Below are 21656 nucleotides of genomic sequence, written 5' to 3' on the forward strand. Positions count from 1 at the left end.
AAACCGAATGTTGACATGATTCCCATTACAAAATTTAAGAAAATACAATAAATAAGCACACACAGATTTGTTTGTTTGGGTCAATGACATCACAAGGGGCACAAAAATTTACCTTTTCAAACGTTTTGTTATATTAGGTAGTTACACAGTGAGAATCACATACAGTCCACACAGATAAATAGCTAACAATGCAAGTTCAGCCTGTACATCGAAATTAGCTTAACCAAATAAATAATATTCATATTATTATTAATAACATGAACTTACACAAACAATGTGAATGTATTGTGAAGTGTCTTGGAGTCCACTGGACTTGAAAAAAAGCGCTATTCAAATACAGACCATTTACCTTTAATGTCCAAGGAGCTTTGGCAAACTAATAAAGTCAAATGTGACAAACAACAAAGTCCTATAATACAACATTTAATTCAACAGAACAAAAACGTTCTGATGAAGTCACATTTCCCAAATCTAACCCAAATCCCAGAAGTTCTGGATGCAAATAAACCACACAAGACAGCAGATTTGAAAGTTTCACTTTTATTCCTCATGCGGGAGTTCAGAGGTGCATTACGATGATTTACAGATCTGATACCAGTAAAGCTTCATGTAGTCTCTCTTCTCCTTTTGGTTCTGCATCAAGTGTGAAGCGATTATTTATTCCAATGCTTGTGAAGATAAAGTGCTAAGAATGTTGCAATTATGCTGCCATTTTGCATTAGGTAAAATTTTTAAAAGGTCAAGTTTTTAAAAGGACACATTATAAGTTAAACCAGCTGCAGCAAACAGGGCTGTAAGGCATTACATACATTAACAAATACACCCGCAACGGATGTCGGGTTTAACAGTGGAAGAAACTTTAGCAAGGCACTTAGAGAAGAGGTAAAACCCAACTTGTACACAGCAGTGTTAAATACACCGGATGGAAACCTGAGGTGGGATTAGCGAGAGGGAACTCTACACCAACTCCTCTCCCTCACTCAGATCCATTTTGATGTAACCTCCCTCCTGTTCGGACACGTCACACTAAACGACCTCACACAGGCGAGCAGTAGCGGCCAGCGAAGAGAACGCTCTTGGAGGGGTTGTGTCGGATGAAGAAGAGGAAGGGGTGGTCCGCAATGAAGGTGGCGGGGATCATGGCGCAGCGCAGCATCATGACGGCGGCGGTGGCAGCGGCGGCCTCAGTTCCCTCCTCATTGACTTCCACGAAGGCCTTGTGGTAAACCTCAGACACAAACAGGTCGTTGGCCGGGGACATGCCTGTCAGAGCAGAGAGGGACCGAAACGTTTAGATGGTAAAAGAAAAGACACAGAGAATGAGTCAGGAAAAAAAAACTATCTGGAAACACGTCCTACCAGAAAAGTCGCTATTTGCCTGGTCGAAGGCGTCCACCATGCCCATGCTCATCAGGACGGCCTTCATGTCGTATTTCTCCTCCAGTTTGAACCGAGGCAGGCCCACCTGGACCTCGATCATATCCATCATGTCTGGATTGGTCCAATCCATGAACTTCTCGTACGTCAGCGTCTGCTCAAGCTTGAGGTTGGACAAAGATAAAGTCAATTCCTTGGGCTCATTTTGCACGTCGTTTTCTGGGCTTTGCAGGATTAAGTACCTACCTTCTCCAGACCAGTCGTACCCTCCATGTTGTTGGGTAAAAAGATGAGCATGCTCAGCTCCTTCCCTTTGTATGGCATCTCCAGGATCTGTAAAACAGGGTTTTTATTTTTACAATGTCGTCTGGATGAAGGTTGTAGATTCTCCCACCTGCGCTGTGAATCTCTGCAGTTACCTGGCAGGCGACTTCTGAGATGTAGGTCAGGGGAAACTTTGATTTCATGTGCATCATCTTCACTGGCTTTTTCTCATTCTAAAAAAAAATAAAAAAAATGGTAGAACAAAATCGTGTTCATGCGCAGAAATCAGTAAAACGTTATTGATTACACTTACATAATATATAGGAATCAGACAAAGGTCTAAATAGGTCCATAAATTTCTATTAGTTTATTAATCCCTGAAAGTGTTGCCACAAAAATACATTAAAAATCTGCTGCTGTTCTGGTTCTGCTCTGCAACCCCAGAACCAGAACCAAACATGGAGAAGCAGCGTTCAGCTTCTAATGCGCTTTTTGTTTGCCAAAGGAAACTAACATTCAGTCTACGTTATAGCTGATGAGTTGTTTTTTTCTCCACACCGACAGAGGTCAGGTTGCTGGATGGCAGCGTTACCTTGTTGACGCTGAACTGAGCGTCGCGGGTGGCGTCCACCTTAAACTGCTTGTCCCAGTGACCTTTGAAGTAGATAGCATTGACCAGCACCAGCCGGGTCATCGAGTTCACTGCGTCCTGGGCCAGGATATCCTTAATTTTACCTGGTGAGAAACAATGCAAAAAAATTATAATTAGCACATTAATTAAACAATTATATATATATATATATATATATATATAGAGAGAGAGAGAGAGAGAGAGAGAGGCAATAAGCATAAAAATGAATTCAAAATGATTAAAAATAAATAATTAAACATGTATGAGGCAAATTAGAAGAAATACCTATACACAAAAATAGCACAAATTATCACTTAAAAAAAGAAAAATCAGTCAAACTTATTTATTAACTTAAATAAATAAGCACATAAAAATGATGAATTCATCATTTTAATGTTTGATGAAGACATTTTAAATGCTTAGTGACACATTGAGGTGTGTGTGGGTGCGTGTGATCCACCTTGTGTCTGCTTCTCCACCCAGCCGTTGATGTTGACCCTGGCTGCCTCGGCGTTCGAGGCGAAGTCCACGGTCTCCAGTTCTGCCTGGTAGTGCTTCTTAGTGCTCTCAAGGTAATCCTGAAACAAAAGCAAGCGAATGTAGATGCATGTGTCCTGGATTATGCGGCGTTCCGCTTTTCTGCCCTCATTCGGTCGGTCTTAGCATGTACAGAAAGCCACACCCACTCAGGAACATCCACTCTAGTGCTGAAAGGAAACCCCCTCACACCCCAAGTCACACCTGAACAAACTGGTAGGACTGCTCGCCGTAGAGCCTGTTGGCGACATTCAGGGCATACGGAGCGTTCGACTTGTTAAGCTGGCTCAGCAGCTGGCCAAAGCTGGAGTGGAGGTCGTCCTTCACATCCAGGGTTTTCAGGGTCTGCAGATGAAAGGAAACCAGTTAGATTTACTGAAGAAGAAGCAGACCAAACTAAAACATTTTTTTAAAAAGAAGTGTTTTCATGGTCATTTTGTTTATTAAGTGATGAAAGGATTCGTTTATACTCTATAAAAACTATCTAAACCTGTTAAAGGTAGCAAAAGTATGTTTTAACTCATCACTTAATAGAAAAAAAAAAAGACGCATTTCCGTAGCGTCCATAATACCAAAAGACTCCAAACACCAACGGCTTTACATCACAACCACAAACTTCAATGTATTTTATTCAGAGTGTCTAATTGAGAAGTGGAGGCAAAGGATATGTAGTTATTTTTATTTTATTTACAAATAAAACTGTTAAATTTGGCATGCATGTGCATTTACTCAGCTCTTTCAATTATTTCACTGCAGAATCGCTTTTTCCTGGAATTATGTCTGCTGATTTTTTTGGTGTATATTTACCACATTTGCACATCTTGAGACCAAATCAAAACACATCAAGCTCAGTCAGATTTCATCTTGCCCTGGACTTTGACTGGGCCATGTTAAGACTAAATTATACAGTCATCCAAATGTGGCCTCAGGAGGCAATGTGTTGCACCCAATTCTATTTAGGGTATCAAAGTAAAGGAGGGCTGAATAAAAATAAATGCCAGACACAATAAAGTACATTTACAGTTGTGGTTGTAATGTGACAAAATGGGAAAATTCAAAAGGTGTAAAGATGTTTAGGAGTGTAGGAATCAGTCGTGAAGACCCAAATGTAGCACAAGAGAGAAAAGTACAACATATCTTACACCCTTCATCCCGTTAAAATAAAAAGAAGCAAAGATCCAGACCTTAGAAGTCATTACAGAACATCAGACCATCCCTCCACCATGTTGTTATTCCTTCCTCCAGATCTCGTCTTTTCCTTTACTGTGCATCCAAAAGTAAAACCCATTTAACTCCAGTGACCTGGCACTGCAGCTTTGCAGCGTCACAGTAGTTATTTCTCACTATCACAGCTACACCAGTAGAGGAAACGAGTTTTGCCCGTTTAGTGTAACGGGAAGCGGCAGATGGAAAAAGCATAACAACGCAGCATCGTGTAAAAGCAAAAGGACTCTGGAATGTTGGGCCAAGTTGCTTCTTCCACCTTCTGTTTGCTTCCTGGATTATTTAATGGCGGCGCCACAAATGGCATCAGGAGAGCGACAAAAGAGAAAGAGGGCAGCAGAATGTGAAGTAAACTCTCCTCCATGGACCATGTTACCACCCAGACCCTTTGTTAGTAGTATCAGGTAACAGATCCTCTTTTATTGCTTTTTTACCACCTTCAGCAGCTGTGGTGGCAGTTTGGTTTGAGCTTTCTGTTGCATCTGCATCTGCGCTGGTCCTGCTTGATTCACCTTTTGCGCCTCAGTGAAGCACAGAACCTGGAGGTGACATTTGGGACACTTACTGTCAAGCTGTAAGACATGACCGATCTCCAGTTGGAACCATTTCATCTGTCAAATCAGTGACGTAGTGACAGAGGCTCACATGAAGTTAAATATTTTTAAACTTTATTCACATTTTCTTATGACGAGTTCTAGGGCCATGCTAAGAAAAACAATTACGACTTTTCGTCCTCGAGGTGTTATGACTTTATCCTCATGCGAGTTTATTCTCGCAATTTAATTTTTTCTTAGTACAGCCCTAATCCTCCGTCTGCATCAGCGCTCTGTGTTTGCAATAAGAGGTGGAAAAGTGCAGAGTTTGTTGCACCTACTCAGGACCGCCCAGGGTAAATCCTCATAAAAAACCTCGACAGAGTCTGAGCAGGACTGATTATTTGTGCCGACAGCAGGAAATTAAATAAAGGGTGAGTCATCATTTAAAGCGTCTTTCACAACCTGGAGAGACTCCACTCCGAATTCCCACTCCTAACAAATTCGACGCAGCTTAATCAGAGAGTAAAGTTGAACTTGGATTGAACGCTGTGTCAAGAAAATGTAAATGTAGACGTTATGCTCTGATTGCTTTATGACAGGAATGCTCTAAGAAACATAGGTTTACTAATCAGGTCCAGACTGAGGTCTTCAGGAATGTAGCCACTGATTTACTGCACAAACAAAGATAGAACTGTAATGATTGTTAAGAAGAATCTGTATTTATTTTTTTTAAATGAACAGTTGCTTCTTTTAAACTTTAAATAGAAGCATTAAGATTGTGTTTTACATTTTTGACTTTAATAACTTGGAATAGTATTTTCTCCACTGTTTGAGTAGAGATCTTTCTACAGATGCTGGAAGTTGTTCACTGGAACAAGGAAAAGCTCGACTGCAGAGAGAGCCATCTAAAAAAAAAAAAAAAAATCTTTCAAACCGAGTTGTGCAATTTAACATTTGCTGAAATACTGACAAAGACTTGCATAGCCAGAGCAGTAACACTTGTATAACAATCTACATTTGACAAACTTTAAATATCATCACTAAAATTTAAGATAAGACTTTGACTGTTTTTCCAGTCCAGCTTGTTTTTCCAAGCTGGACTGAGTCATCGCCATGATGTTTGGTGACAGTCGGTTCCAGAGTTCCTGCAGCTAAATCCAAGCATTTCTGTGGTTGGTGCAGAGTAAATGTCAGCCTGCTAACAGGGAACCAACAAACCGAGGGATTTCACAGCTAAATGACACATTCCTCCACAGCCAACTCATCTTTCCAGTCCATCCTCTCAGCCACTCCCTCTTACTCAGCAGCATCCATGGCAACGAGCGTCTCAATAACAACCTCTGACATGCAGTGCGAAATACCTTAGATGCACAATAGGAAGTGTTCTCTAAAATAAAGTGCTCAGCTTTATTTTAGAGATTTCAACATATATAAAACGGGAAGTTTATCATTTTCCCTGTTAAGTTGGCTCCTTAGTTCCCTCCTTCAGCTTTCACAACGGAGGGATGTGTAGGGAAAAAATAAAAGCTTCTTTATGTAAAAGGGAAAAAAAATAGTTTAAAACAGGTAGACTAGCTGCTCTGATTAATAAAGTCATTGATAATCTGGCCCTACTGCTGAACAAGCAGGTAAGAAAACAAACATACACAATGAAAGTTAATGCACAAATTTGTGACTGGAATAAAACACTTTAAAGTTTTACAGTGAGCACGTTGCTATGATAACAGCACTGATTTACACTGAATGGAGTTGTTTCTTTAACCTGAGCTACAGGGCAGATTATGGGTGAGGCTCTGCTCCTCCCATTTACTAACATTTACCAGCTTGACTTAACTGGGTGTGGTTTGGCTTTTGCGGTCCCAGTTTGATAGAAGCCAAATAATCACTCTGTTATCAGCTTTCACCTGAATTTCAGCCACCCCTCCTGGAAAATGGCCCCGAATCTTTCTGCTAAAGTGGAAAACCCGCTAATGAATAAAAACTAGTGCTCAGTTCATTCTCATATTGTTCGTAGGAACTCCATCGCTGCCGAATCAACGATGCACAGCGAAAGGCGGCAGAAAGTTTTCACTTCAGTCGTTAAATAATGACATTACTAAACGTGAACGTGCCGTTGTAATAAAATGGCAGTCGGTGTTGGTGCAGACTGAACTTTGAGAAGAACCGCTCATAAAAACGGTTGGGCGTATCAGCTGCACATAATGAGACCTGATAACCACAGTTAAACGTCTACAGTGATTATCCTGTTCCCACAGTAACGCAACCACAGATTTGACCCACATAAAAAAAATAGTTCAGATTATTCCTGCCAATTGGAAGAGAACAAGACAAGTAGGAGTTTCCCAAAGCTTGGTTTTCCTCCATATCAAACTCGATGCTTAATCGTAAAAGAATTGTTCAGACAAATGCTGTTTTATGAACCTTTTAAACGGTTTATTATCCACTCAGAGGCTGATTATTTAATTCCTGTTCCTTTCCTGTGTGACATTAAACCATCATGATATTTTTGCTTTTAATACCTGCCTACTTTGATGCTAACTTATCGGCAACTACCTCCACAAGAAAACGGATATTTCCTGTTGTTTTGGCATCCATGGTCCGTTTACAAACAGGCACTGTGTCCGACCCAAAAACAGAAAAAGACACAATTTGTGGTGCATATTGACTGCAATATTGGAGATACTTACAAAGCATAGAGGCCTGCTTAGTACATACACATTACCATTTAATAGAGTCTTTATGTTTTATTTTCCTCTAACATCTGCCTCAATTGATCAATTTCAGATAAACTTTGAGCTACACTCACAACAATAAAAATAAATGAAGACAAAACAAGAGTTTTTCCTTGCAGGTGGTTCCTTATAATCTTTTAACAACAACTCACTTCAAAAAATCTGAACTTTTAATGTTTTTGCACTGCCTCATTGGTGCTGAGTAAAACAAAAAGTGAGGAAATCTGTCACTAGTGTGCTAATAAAAATTAAAATCACTCTCATGAATGCTAATAATGTGACAGTTTAAACAGGTGGCGTGTGTGTTTCACTAGCTGTACCTCTGACATCTGAGCGGCTGTGTTTCCTCTGGCTCCCAGCAACACCATGGCCAGAGCCGAGGAGATGCTGAAAGGAGAGAAGAAGACGTTTTCGGTGTTGTCTTTGTCCCCCAGCGTTTTGAGCAGAGCCAGAGAGAAGCTGGTGTTGGCTGAAGCCAGAGGAGTTACTGCTGCCATCGTGCCTGGAGGACAATGAAACAAAGACAGAGGTTATTATTAAGAACATTATCAGGTTTTATTCTTCTTTCAAGTGAAACTCCACCCCCAAAAATAAACTGCAATAAATAGAACAAGCTGAGCAATATAAACGTGAATGTTGAACTGCAAGAGGAAACTACCAATTAGTTCAAAACTATCACTATGAGAGCTTTTAAGCTGCAACATTAAACGCATAAAGGCGCAGGAAAATCGTTACGACAGCATTTGTACTCCATTACTTCTGGGTGTTTCGCTGGGAAACCAGAAATGTCGCGTCTCACAAACTGAATGACACAAACTATACTCACTGTCAGACGCTTGTAGTGTGCTCCACAGAAAGGGTTTGGGTCACATGAAGAATGCTGGTTGAAGCGCAGGTTTTTATAAATGACACGGGGACACACCCCTTCAAACAAAAAAATAAACTTCCGCAAATGACTACGGAAGCCGAGGGGATAGCGATAAAATGCTTCGGCCTGAGCTGAGAAAAAGTTTTCTTACAATTACTACTACTACTACTACTACTACTAATAATAATAATAATAATAATAATAATAATAACAACAACAACAACAAACGTTATCTTGTGGTTTTAACACTGTCATGAGCTCTTTTTCAGGAAAAATTACGAAAATAGTCAAAAAGCTAAATAATATTGTACGGAAGCCCGTTTCCGTCTCTCTATTTAAAAAATTTGTAATATAATGAGATAGTATTTCAATATAGTGGGACTCTACTAATAAAACAAATATTACAGTAGAAATTTTGTTTCTCTGTGCAAAATAAGTTGCCACAAGACTTTAACCACACAACACAACATGACTTTAACCTTTTAACACATTTATAACTTTGATTGAATTGTGATTCAGTCAACGGGACAATGAGTGCTTAGCGGACGCAAAATACATTTTTAGTTTAAGTTTTGAGGCAGAATTGATTTTTAATCACAGGTTTTGCATGTTTTCAGTGTTTTACATTGATGTGAATTGAGGACAGTGTGACTTTGTGGGTGTGTTTGTGTCTCAACCGTCTTTTTTTTTGTTTGTTTGTTTGTTTTTTTTTTAAAGGTTTTTCCATTACAAACATCTCCACCTAATAACCTTGGATATTTTATGTTCTAACAGCTCAATTTAATTTCAGTATACCTCCTTTCCTGCAGCACTTTAAAAAAAAATCACATTTAAATCATCATGAATGCCTTTATACCTGTAGTTATTAAAAGAACCAGAGAAAATGCAAAAACCATTTTAAAGTTATTAAGGAATAAAAAGTTAGCCAAAACCTAAGTGGAAAGGCAAACAGCCTCCTGAACTAAATAACTGATAGTGCTACACTTGGTGGCATCTTAAGGTCACAGACTGGATGTCCCACATTTACCAGTTTCAAGGCTAAAATCAAGCACCAGGTAAGAAACAACACCTTTATTCTCACAAAATACTGTCCCACCTGTGTTGATGTCGCACACGCCCAGGTTGCACAGCAGCTTCTCTGAGAAATCAGATATTTCTTTGTTTCTTGGAGCTAATTTGTGGGTGCGGTGGAGGGCTAGGTCACCCCATCAACCCTTTGTTTCTTTAAGATAAATTGAACATATCATAAAAAAAATAAATCCATGAAGCTTAAAGGCTGATCTCTGACTGAGAAAAACAAACACACTTCTCATTCAGTCAATGAACTGTTTGGACAAATCAACTGAAATGTTTCACTTTTTTATATAAAAAGCTCAATGAGTCTTTATTTATAACTATTGGCCAACTAATTAACAAACTGGGACAAATTTACTGTATAAAGGAAAACTTACCCTATACTGAAAAAACCAACATGTAAGATTTACTCAAAAAAATCCTAGAGACAATTTGCACAAAAATTTTTAAAGAAAATTTAAATAACACAAATTCAAGTATACTTTATTCATCTATATCTAGTAAATTATACTAAGCACAAAGTTAAAGATTTTTAAGTAAATTAGGTAAATTTTGCTTAATCTAAAATCAAAATAAGTAAAACTGATAGCCTTAAGATTACTTATTTGTATTTAGATGCCTTGATCATCCTCAATTTCTTTTGATAAATACTACTACAATACACCTATGACAAATCATTTTCCAAAGATATTTCAAGTTTTTTTTTTACCCATAAATTCACAAAACTCAGCATATTAAATGAATGACGTGCTCATTCTTTTATCTCTATCAACTGACACCATTCCAACCCCACAGACTAAAAATACCAATGCAGCATAAAACATACAGCATTAAATTATTAATTTACTTAAGATATATTTCTTTAGTTAGCAAAAATCTATTACAACAAATACAAGAAAATGTAATGAACTTGTAGCAGAACTTTGTTGTTTGATAAAATATATGCAGATATATATATCTCAATCTACAGTTTAACACAGTTTCCAAAGGAAATAGAAGTGGAGAATATTGAATACAGATATTCGTGAATCGTCAATGTTCTCTTTGCACCTCTTCAGATGATTTTAAGTCTGAGACCTGGAAGCCCTCTGGGTCTGGTGCTGTCAATGCCAGATTATGTTGCAAGAACAAATGGCAAATATGAAATGAAAATAATCATGAACTGCTGGTGTAATCTGTTCCTGTGAAGACTGAGATCATCCACCCAACCACACCTCCACTTCTTCAAAGAAAGGTGGGAACCAAGCAGGAAAAAATGAGTAACCACGCATGAAAGGTAGACTTTCATCACGCACCAGGATTTTTTAATCAGTTTTCTCTAACATCTGATTAGAAGCAGTAAAATTTATACATATTTATACAAATAAATCTAGATAAAACCTTTAATAGCTCAGGTGTTGGTCATTTTGAAGGAACAGTCTCACACATCTAATGTGCCATTTTGACCTAAAAAGGTCAAACGTAATGGGAAAAAAAAAAAAAAAAAAAAAAAGCAAATTCAGCAGAAAATTCCAGTTGAGAAGAGTCAGCTACTTGAAGGTCACTTAGTTTATTTGGGTGTGAATGTTGGGAGTGAATTACGGAAAGCGACTTTCTTCATTTCACTCCATGATGCAATGAACTGCTCAAACAAGCCCAAGCATAGCAACTTGCAAAAGCAATATGAGTAAAGACGACAACTTTTTTTTGTTGCTAATATCATATTCACTAAAATTATATTTTTATGCTGCTTCAATGCAACAACAAGAACAACACATTTCTCCTCACTCCAAATAGGAGTTTTTAAAAACAAACTAAAAAACAAAACTTATTTTTTTTTGACAATATTACTAAATAACATATCTATAAATGTTTATTCAGTTTATTTCTGGCTATGCCATAACAAACATGAAACTATGTCGATTTCATACAAAGAAAGCTTGATAACGTTTAGATTTGTACAAAATACGACATGCAACTATAAAATGTAGATGAGCAAATGTACATGAACACATTTCTTCTTGTTGCAGCAACTGTGCTTGCAAATAAATATATTCAGAGTTTTGAGTCCCTCTTGTTCTTCAGTACATGCAATTACTGCTTAAATGTGAACATATTCATACCCGTACAATGTCAATAAAACAGTAGACTACTAAAATTTACACTCCAACTGTTTGTTATGCGTCACACAAAGCAGGTGGTACAGAAGGATTAGGCAGTAAGCGGCACATTCAAGTTAATACTTAGGCCTTCGTCTTATTAAATCTTCATTTGCTCTTTCTGGAGCTTGCAGTTTTGGGACAAGACTCAAGTCTATCAACGCACCTTTAAATGCAACCTGTCACTTCAAAGATACGCCACAATCTGCTCCGGAAGCACTATATGTACCGTTCGGCGTGTGATGACGTCAGCTTCTTCTTCTTGGATTTTTTTTTGGCGTCTGGGATCCGTCCTTATATTTTTTATTGTTAGTAGTAGTATTATTAAACATATTGAAAACTTGTACCATTTGGCATGTAATCATGGCAGAAAATACATCCTCATTCTTGTTAAATATTTTTAATTAAGCTTCTTCTTCTCATTCTTAATGGATTCCAAACAACTTCGGAGGTGCATACCGCCACCTATTGTCCATGCTTGTGTGACCTTGTAGACTGTACCTACCATATTCGTTTTAATTTTGTATTATGCAAAAATGAGAATAATGCGATGTTATGATGACATCAGAGAATGATGTAATTCTACCATATTAAAATATCCAGTAAAAAATAAGCAGAAATTTTACTGGTAATTAATCTTCTAAACTTAGAAAATCAGAGGAACAGACCATCACATACTTATTCACCCTACTTTATAAGAGTTGCATCACACAACACAATTACTTGGATTCTTACAGCTATTTATTGCCCATGGATTTTCCACACTTTTGTCCAGACAACAAAAAGTTTGACAACTAAGAAATAATTTCAAAATTTAGAATGTAATCCATAGAAAATGTTCCAAGATATGGCAACAAGTTCTGGCACTACAAAGGAAATCATATTAAAAAAACAAAACAAACAAACAAAAAAAAAAAACGCCCTATCATTATATCACTTTGAACCAGAAGGAATAAAGATAATTTCATAGTTTATGTCATTACACCCAGGGAATGACCATCTCTGATCTTAACGCTTCATGCTAGTCTTAGAAATTTACAATTTTGACAGCTTAACACTTGAAAACAATTAAACGTGCATTCAAATAAGTTCGTCTCCACCTAATGTTTATCGTAGAATCTTTACTACAGTGCAAACATAGACTGCCAAGATGAATTTCGGCACAACCTTTGGAAATGGACTCGGCGACCTTTGTAACAGTGCAATTTTGTGAATGACAGCGACGTAGTGTGGCTGCTGTTTTGGTAATTTTACGGGATATAGAGTGTGCTGGTGAGAATTTTTGGCCATTGGTTACTAGTTTGACTCTGAAGAACGTCATTGCAAGTTCAGGAGGCAACTCATCCATTTCATTTAAGCGTGTTGAACCAGGAGGACATCTAGATGTGGCAGGACTTTAACCCTCAAAGACTGGAGTTTAGTAGCCCGCCTGCTCCAAAGGTCATACAGCGTGCTAGGGGGAGCAGAAGCGTCCGGCGAAGAGAATGGTCTTGGTGATTCTATTTCGAATGAAGAAGAGGAAGGGGTGGTCTGCAGTGAAGTAGGAAACGCTATCTGCCACCAAGCTACTTGTGGCAGCAGCAGCTTCAGTTCCTTCCTCGTTCACTTCTACAAAAGCCTTGTGGGAAACTTGTGACAAAAAGAGTCCTTTGTTGCTTGACATTCCTGTCACAGATAAGAGAAGAGACATTCCAGGATTACAGACCACAGCTTTAGGGATATATCTAACCAAAAGTATATATTAGTATTCAAAACAAAAGAGCTGCTTTTACCACAGAGAGTGTGCTTCCACGAAGGAATACTACAAATAAATTGAACACTTTGTGTGACCTGTCCAGATTTGAGGTCCAAATGCTTATGACCTGAGCCTTTCCTTTTTCCAATTGAAGTTCTAAAGCAATATGTTTACAGTGTTTTACGGCTGCTCACCTTCACCGTTTAGCCCACTTACAGCCGGTGAGGCTCATGGGAGGAACGTCAGTCTAAAGCAAGCTATGAAAACAGAACATGTGTTGACATACCTGACGGACCTGTTAGCTACTACTTCCACTAGCAACGATGCATGACGGGTCTATGATAGAAACTGCTCAGCAGCCATTAACCATAAAATTGTGCAAATTGAAATTAGGAGAATTAAAGGAAACATGCCAATTTTGTAAAAACTCAAGTTTTTTGATAAAAAGTTTTTGCGATACTATTAATTTTTTATTTTTTTATCGTATGAAAATAGATGTATTGTGCAAAATTGCAATGGAAACACCTTTTTTTACCTCACATGAGTCACGTGAATAACAACCGGATGTTACTATAGCTGAAAACCACAAAGAAGACAACAGGAAGAAGTAGGAAGATAATGTTTTTTGTTTGTTTGTTTTTTGGACAAACAAACTGCTGGCACCACCAGAGCAATCACAGCAGCACACCGCTCATAAAAGTTGTGTCATTGGAAAGTGTTGAATAAATAGCTCCTCTGTAAAATCACTGACTATAATTTATCCAAAACACCACATATGTAGCCGCAATTTAAACTCTAGTAGAATGGCTTACTAACCACAAAATCAGAAGTTGCATCGATGGGAGAAGGGTGTGGGGTCTGACTTATAATAGCATAATCAGCAAGGACAATTTTAAAGAAAAATTACCAAAAAGGTTTTATATAGCTTAAATTTCAGGCTGATATTTTCTGTCATCAACAAGTCTATTTTGAAAGCAATAGTCTTGATCATGATTTGACAGCGTAAAAGCCTAGTTAATGGACCCCACTCCACCCATAATCCACTTAACTACATCTGAAACATCTCAGTCTCCTTCCACATGTCTCACCAGAGAAGTCACACTTTGTCTCGTCAAAAGCGTCCACCATGCCCATGCTGCTCAGGACTTTGTTCAGCTCATACTTCTCCTCCAGCTTGAATCGAGGCAGCTTCACGACAATCTCACCTCCTTCCATCTCGTGTGGATGAGTCCACTCCATGAATGTCTCAGCCGTCAGGAGGTCCTCCAGCTGATCAGGTGATAGCTCGATCATTATATGTGTCAGTGGTGAGGTTTCATCAGTCTGTGAGGCAGAGAGAGCCCTACCTTCTTCAGACCTGTTTCGTTATCTTCTATCTGTCTTGGTAAAAAGATGAGCATGCTCAGGGCCTTCCCTTCATAGGGAATCTCCAGAATCTGTCCAATAAAAGATGCACGACCATTACAGAGAAGTACAGGCTCTCAAATATGCTTGAATCATAGTGAGACGCCTCATAAAGTTTGGTTATTTTCCCACTGAGCAAGTTCTGTCAGGCGATTTGAGTTGTACTGCTGCTTTACATGTAACCCGCCTCAAAACCCATTCCAAACTGCCTCGCTTCACACGTCTCTGATTACATCATTTCAGCTTCCACCTGTGAGCTCCAAGGTCAATAATACCTCACAACTGGCTTCATCAATGGAGGCACGGTGGAAGTGGCTTTTAAGTTCCATCATCTGCACGGGTTTGGTGTCTTTCTGTGGACAAACACAGGAAGAGCTCATTAACCGAAAAAAAAATAACAATACCTTTCTTTATGAGTTAAGTTAGATCAATAATTGGGCAAAAATACAGTGGGGTTTTTTTCTAATATGGTGGAGAGGTTTGAGCACTGCATGACTCTTGTTGCTCATTTGTTTGGGCGATGACGATACTATAGAGATCACAATGATAGGACTATGGAGACCAGGGCACTTCCTTGAAGGTGATTAATATCTAGTGGTTAAATTTTGTGCTGGTCTCTGATGCAAAAGAAACTGAAGGGGCCATTTAGCAGACGAATGTGAGCACCTAGCATAACCAGCTGATGGCCTTTTACCAACTGTTTCAATCATATCATCAGACCTTTGGAGTTCTGTCTTGAGTACTTGGTAAAGAATGGGATCACAACCTTGTAGTTACATCATTTCAGGGGATGAGGTTGATGGACAGAAGCTCTAAGACTGAAGCTTCTGGTACTTATCACCCAATGGATTTAGTTGGGGATGTTTAGACTTTTGTTCAGGATTCCTTCTTACCACCTCAAGTTTGTACATTTCACTGGGCAGACCAAGAAAACCCTGGAAGAACTGTATAGAGATCCTTTGTAGCTTGGGAACACGATGGAGTAATCCCTCCACATTAACATAGTCGTTTCACGTCACAGTTACTATAAAAGCAAGATCATTATTTTGAACAGCAATGATAAAGACCTACATATTGAGAAAATACTCTGTATTGGTGGCCATTGTTACCTTGTTGAGTCTAAACTGAACCTCACGGGTATTTGATCTCTGGAAGGGGACACTCCATTTGCCTTTAAAGTAGATGGCATTAACCAGCACCATCTTGGTCATGTTGTTCACCATGCCCTTAACCACCATATTCCTGATTTTACCTGACAACATGAGCAGAACACGGATCAGATGAGAATCAGCACCGAAAACACAGCCTAATTAACAAATCACAATTACACACTGTTCCACTAGATGGAGCTAATGATCTTTACAGTTCTTAATCATTATTGTGTTTTTATCTGTGGTGTTTATGAATATTGTACAGCACTTTTGGCGCAGTTAATACCTGTTTTTAAAGTGCTTTGTAAATAAATTGACATTGATATTGGGTTAGTTGGGGTCATATGATGAACTGATGGTGTGTGTGAGCCACCTTGCGTCTTTTCCTCCACCCAGTTGTTGATCTTGACTCTGGCTTCCTCACATTTGGTTCTGAAGTCCACAGCCTCCAGCTCTGAGTTGTAGTGAGTCTTTGTTTGGGTTAAAAACTCCTGGAAGAACAAACAGAAGATCCATGAATTCATCCTGAAAACAATTGTAATCAATCACTAATTTACTTACTGATTTTGTAGGATGATTAATTAGTTTTAGTATAATTTTACTGATTTCCTAGTGTTACAGAATCTGTCCAAAAATTGTATTTGGTATGTTTCATACATGAAACAATTTAAACTGACCTTTGTATCCTGACAGGCTTTTAAGTAAAGAAAACTTTATCTAAAGAGGTCTGAAACCAAAAGAGGCTTTGTTTTCAGAAGTGCCTCAGTTCTTTGTACAATAGATTCAGTTGTCTTCCTTTATCCTGTTCCACCATATTCTAGACATGTTCTAAACATTGAGAAGTAGTGACTGAAGAAGGTACAATCAAATCATTGTCATGTTTTAGGAAACCAGTTATGTGACGACCAGACAATGTTCTTAAAATCTGTTCTTGTCTAATTTTGGTGAATCTGTGTTAATCATAGCCAATCACTGGATATTTTATCTAGACAGTGCTCCGTCATCTAAAAATATGGTTGAATCTTTAAAATCCTAACAGATCACCGGTTTCTGAAGTACAGTGATCCCTCTTTTTTCACGGGGGTTGCGTTCCGAAAATAACCCGCGATAAGTGAAATCCGCGAAGTAGAGTTACCTTTATTTTTTTTTACAATTATTACACAGCATAATTAAATACTCTACATTGAAACCAAAGAACAAAACCTGTTTTCAGGTCAGCGGATGGATGTGCGTGTTCATCAATCACGGCATTAATGTCATCCGGAGTCATGTCATTAAAGCGTCTCCTCCAAGCTGCTTTGCGAGATTCACACGGCAGAGCCTCAGGTGTTATAACACAGTTTTTTTTCAGCAGGCATTCAAAGTTTCAGTTTTCATCTCCTGAATGGCCAATCTGTATTACGTATATTTTAGCCAATCAGGACGCAGAACACAATGCACTGAGAAAAAAACTGCACACACACACACACACAAAAAAAAAATCCGCGAAGCAGAGAGACCGCGAAAGGTGAACCGCGTTATAGAGAGGGATCACTGTACTCACAAACTGCCTGTCCAACACGAACAACAATGCAATGTTCAAAGTCACTTAAATCCATTTTCTTTTCTAATCTTATTCTCACTTTAAACAAAAGCAAGTCAGCTGAATGAGTGGGACTCTGCACCACGGATGCCAGGTCTGATTGAATGATTCGCTAGTTGTGCTAAAAAGACTTGCTAGAGGTGTACCCAATAAAGCACATAGTGAACATATATTTGGTAACGAAAACGTGTATTATTACTCTCACCTGCAGAAAGCTGTAGGACTTCTCTCCAAACAGTCTGTTGGCAACACTAAGAACACATTTAGCTTCTGGATTGCTGAGCTCCCTAGTAAAAACAAAAAAGTATACTTTAGTATACTGAATTTCAACATAATTTGATTGATGTACTTAAACTGTACTATTTTGGAACAACTTTTTCTGTGCTTAGTATATTTAAATAGTATTAAATTACAATTTTTAGTATACTTAAACGTACTTTTTTGGAACAACTTCAAGTAGTACTTTGTATACTTTTTTATGTAGTATTCAAGAGCTTGATTAGTATATTTTGAGTGTACTAATTCTGTCAGAATTATATAAAAAATATACTTTTAATATGCTTTAAATATATTTTAAATATACTACTAATATATTAGTAATGTATTTAAATTACACTTAACTTTTAGTTTTGATTTACTCCTATTGCTAATAAAGTACAATTTGAATTACTCATAATTCATCTTTATTCATACTTTCCTATTTTGTACATTACATGCATAAGTACACTACAGTACTTACATTGTTTTAGGCTACAATTACATGGAAAGATTAATTACACAAAATGTTCAAGGTAATTCAAATATTTTGTTTTATTACTGACATTTTAAAATTGTCCAATTTTACTCACAACTTTATGAACTTTACATAAATTATCAGTTTACACGTCAAAATGAACACAATGAACATGAAAATTTAAGTGTGACTTGTGAAATGTTGTCTGTGGAGCCCTCACATCAATAATCCATAGATGCGAATAACAATATCCCTCAGTGCTGAGGCATCTTCTGCTGTTTTGATTGAGCAAAGTAGGGGGGTATACCGCTCCAAGATGGCCGCCGTATTTCCTGCGCCGGAGCGGCCAATGCGGGGTCTACTCTTATATTATGTCTGTGATCTTCCCTACGTTCAAATTTTTTTCTTCTCTTTATGGCGTTTTTTCATTTAATTTTTTTTATGAAACTGTGCAATACCGCCACCATCTGGTCTGGAGTATGAACTGGAGCTAATTCTATTGATTATAGATCTTACGTCATATCTGAAAATGGATTGGGTACTTTCTTAAACATTACACCATGATTATAATTTTTTTATTCTCTGCAATTTTAACAAAAATAGTAAAAGATTATTAAGGCACCTAAAAAGGCATACTTAAAAAGTATGCCTAAAAATTACATGAAAAGTACTTTTTAGGTGCCTAAAAGACATACTTCTGCATATATATTAATTAGTTTAATTTTGTAATCAGGTTGCTGCATGTTGCAGACTTCTGCCCAGGTCCCTCTTGAAAATGAGATCTGGATCTCAACAGGGTTCACCTGGTTAAATAAAGAACATGTTAAAAAGGCATACTTTATTAGCCTAAAATTTACACTGAGATGTAATTTAAAACATAGTGAAATTAATCATTTAAAGTAGTGTTAAGTGAATTTTTAAAAAATCTATTTTGAGTGTATATTTTAAAACATACACAAAGTATATTTTAAATATATTTTAAACATACTTGAGCAAGTGTATTTTTACACTTGGGCAAATATATATTTTGTTAATTTAAAGTATACTTTTATTTAGTATATTTATTAAAGGTGTATTTCGGTACAATTATGTTTAAGTGTGTTTAAAGTTCTAATTTCAAAATTGGTACAAGTATACTTTTAGTATACCTCAGATATATTTATAGGTAGTACATTTAATACTTACTTAAAATGTACTTTGACAAATATAAGTATGTTTGAAATATACTAAAGTATACTTTTTTTCACCTGGGCTCACTCAGTATTTTGGCAAACAGAGTGTGGACATCATCCTCCCAATGCTTGATTCTCAAGCACTGTGGAGACATAAGACATGTTCAAAAAAAGTTAAGCGCAATGTAACATCGTTATAAGCTTTTGGGTTATCTACTAGCTAGCAAATGACTGAAAAAAAAGAGCACTGTACAAAATAACATAGACCAGATATCAAAGCACAAGATCACCTCTGATATCTGAGTGGCTGTGTCTCCTCTGGCTCCCAGCATCACCATAGCCAGAGCTGAAGAGATGCTGAAAGGAGAGAAGAAGATGTTTGCAGTGTTGTTGTCCTCACTCAGCTTTCTGAGCAGAGCCAGAGAGAAGGTGGTGTTGGCCTTGGAGAGAGAGCTGGAGGAGGCCATAGTTTCTGACGTAAACCAAGGATAAAACAGTCATTTTCAAGCTGCATGACTTTGTTCAGACTAGTATTCATTCCTCGCTCTACGGTGAGTCTCTGCTGACATACTAGTTATCCACACTTCCTAACACACTCAGTGTAAAATGAAACTTATCTGTGTGTGACCAGATCCCATTCGTGTAATAAATGTTTAGCCATTAAACAGAACAATTTTTATATTCCCAAGAGAAGGAAAACTTTACTTACCAAAAGATCCGTGTTGTCTTGAAGCGATCAGGGCTGTTTCTGTGGCAGAGAGCGAACGACTCCTTGCAGTGTCGTATTCAGGTGAGCACACTCAAGTCGGCACGTGCCCTGAAAAGGAACGCGTTTTCATTTTTGTGAGTGTTGTGATTGGTCCTTCTGGGTGAGATAAATAGAGGAAACTGGTTCTTGGAACTGCCAAATCTAAACTCCTCCATCTTTGAGTATGTGTTTTTATCAGATCCTATTTCATTTTTCAGGACAATCTTGTTTTAAAGCAGAGTATCATATATTTGCATAACTCTGCCCTGCGGCAATAGGGATTTTGGGGTGTGTCTAGGTAACCAGATGAGTGACAACGAACAATGACCTTTTAAAACTTTAGGTCATATTTATATTGCAGATTAACCAACTTATGAGTTCATCATTTACAACAGCTTGGCTAAGATTGTGTCGAGAGAAGAATTGATTCAAGTTTATAGATTAAGTTTTCAACTACAGTTTAATGTAGAACCACCTAGTTTAATTTGTCACCTAGTTTCTGGCAGAACTTCCCATGAATAGGAGATATTTCTCTTTCTTACTTGTCCTGGGGCAAAGTGGTGGCACCTCCTCTTCGCACAAAGAACCGGAAAATGCTGAAATACCCGTTGGAAGATTCTTCACAACACAACAACGAGCCACATAACATCCAAACCAGCAGCAGAGAAATCCCAACCTAGAGACAGCAGAGCTGGTGAGAAAGGCCCTGAAGTAAAGCAGAATGTTACCTCTTAATAGAAACACTCACAGCCCCTTTAAAAACTGGTAAAGTTGAAGTTTATTTCATTAAGAATACTTGACTATCAGCTTAAGTATAGCAAGTTCTACTATGTGCCATGCAGTAGTGTACTAGAAGGTATGCTAAGCTAATGCTCTGTTAGACTACACTAAACAGATTTCCGTTAATAAACAAATACTTTTCTAAAATCAATTTTAAGTTTACAAAAATATCCATTTAAGTATGAAACAAGTACACCAATCTATTAGTACTAATAATGTACTAAGTACATACCTGTAGTTCTGTTTTTGGTTTATTAAGAACCTTTGCAGTATACCACAAATGCACTCTTATCTTACCAATTCTCCATTTATATACTTCTAGTCTTTATTTTTGCTTATGTAGGTGTAGTTCAAGTACAATTTTATTAATTACTGAAACTGAAATGCACTACGTTTTGCTACTTTAATAGATTGCAACTTTAATAGCTTGTTTTAATACAAGACGACTTGTACATTTGCTTCGTATATTACTTGTAACATACTATTTACATACTGAAATTCACTCAGAGCAAATGTAGCTTCTAGATTGTTGAGCCCACTCTGCATTTTGGCAAACAGAGTGTGGACATCATCCTTCTTTGAGAATTATGGAAAAACTCTGCTTATGGAAAGACACCAGAGGCTTGACATGATCAAGATGGGTTTCTATGGCAGAGAGAGATTACTCTTGGCAGTGTCATATTCAGATGAGCACAGTCGGTTTGTGCCCTTCAGGGAACATATGTGTGTGAAAGCTCTGTTGTGACTGGTCCTTTTGGGTGAGGTAGGTACAGAAAACTAGTTTTCAACAAGAATGGAATTAGGTAAAAATGCTCTGAAGACCAGTTGGAATCCAAATGTTCATTTATCTCCTCCCAAAAAAGAAGCCCGTTTGGAGGCCTGAACATGTATGAAAACTCTTAAACTTTAAAATGTCCTCCACGTGAAATTTCTAGAATTTTAATGAAATCAAAAGCGGGCGGCTCTACAT

The 21656-nt window shown here is 37.7% G+C and overlaps 2 protein-coding genes across 4 annotated transcripts; both read right to left on the reverse strand.

The window, feature by feature from the left end:
• Positions 1-524: 524 nt before the first annotated feature.
• Positions 525-8258, reverse strand: LOC103143354 (leukocyte elastase inhibitor-like). 2 transcript variants are annotated; one of them, XM_007559847.2, is made up of 10 exons: positions 8128-8258; positions 7622-7803; positions 4471-4572; positions 3014-3154; positions 2733-2850; positions 2234-2376; positions 1797-1874; positions 1624-1710; positions 1360-1540; positions 525-1263 (listed from the first exon to the last, which is right to left on the reverse strand). In XM_007559847.2, the coding sequence occupies exons 2-10, from the start codon at positions 7796-7798 to the stop codon at positions 1037-1039; spliced, it is 1254 nt and encodes a 417-aa protein (XP_007559909.1). In that variant the 5' UTR covers positions 7799-7803; positions 8128-8258; the 3' UTR covers positions 525-1036. The 2 variants fall into 2 exon arrangements, with proteins under 2 accessions (XP_007559909.1, XP_007559910.1); XM_007559848.2 differs by lacking the exon at positions 4471-4572 and having other exon boundaries at positions 8128-8257.
• Positions 8259-12058: 3800 nt separating this feature from the next.
• LOC103143373 (leukocyte elastase inhibitor A-like) lies at positions 12059-19957 on the reverse strand. Of its 2 annotated transcripts, none has more exons than XM_016675202.1 (10): positions 19868-19957; positions 19449-19630; positions 19234-19301; positions 17459-17540; positions 16045-16162; positions 15630-15772; positions 14796-14873; positions 14463-14552; positions 14205-14385; positions 12059-13046 (listed from the first exon to the last, which is right to left on the reverse strand). In XM_016675202.1, exons 2-10 carry the CDS (start codon positions 19623-19625, stop codon positions 12835-12837), a joined length of 1149 nt encoding a protein of 382 aa, XP_016530688.1. In that variant the 5' UTR covers positions 19626-19630; positions 19868-19957; the 3' UTR covers positions 12059-12834. The 2 variants fall into 2 exon arrangements, with proteins under 2 accessions (XP_016530688.1, XP_016530689.1); XM_016675203.1 differs by having other exon boundaries at positions 19449-19515; positions 19868-19949.
• Between the last annotated feature and the right edge of the window lie 1699 nt (positions 19958-21656).

Source organism: Poecilia formosa, unplaced genomic scaffold, assembly GCF_000485575.1.
Source record: "Poecilia formosa unplaced genomic scaffold, Poecilia_formosa-5.1.2 Scaffold108, whole genome shotgun sequence".
NCBI lineage: Eukaryota > Metazoa > Chordata > Actinopteri > Cyprinodontiformes > Poeciliidae > Poecilia > Poecilia formosa.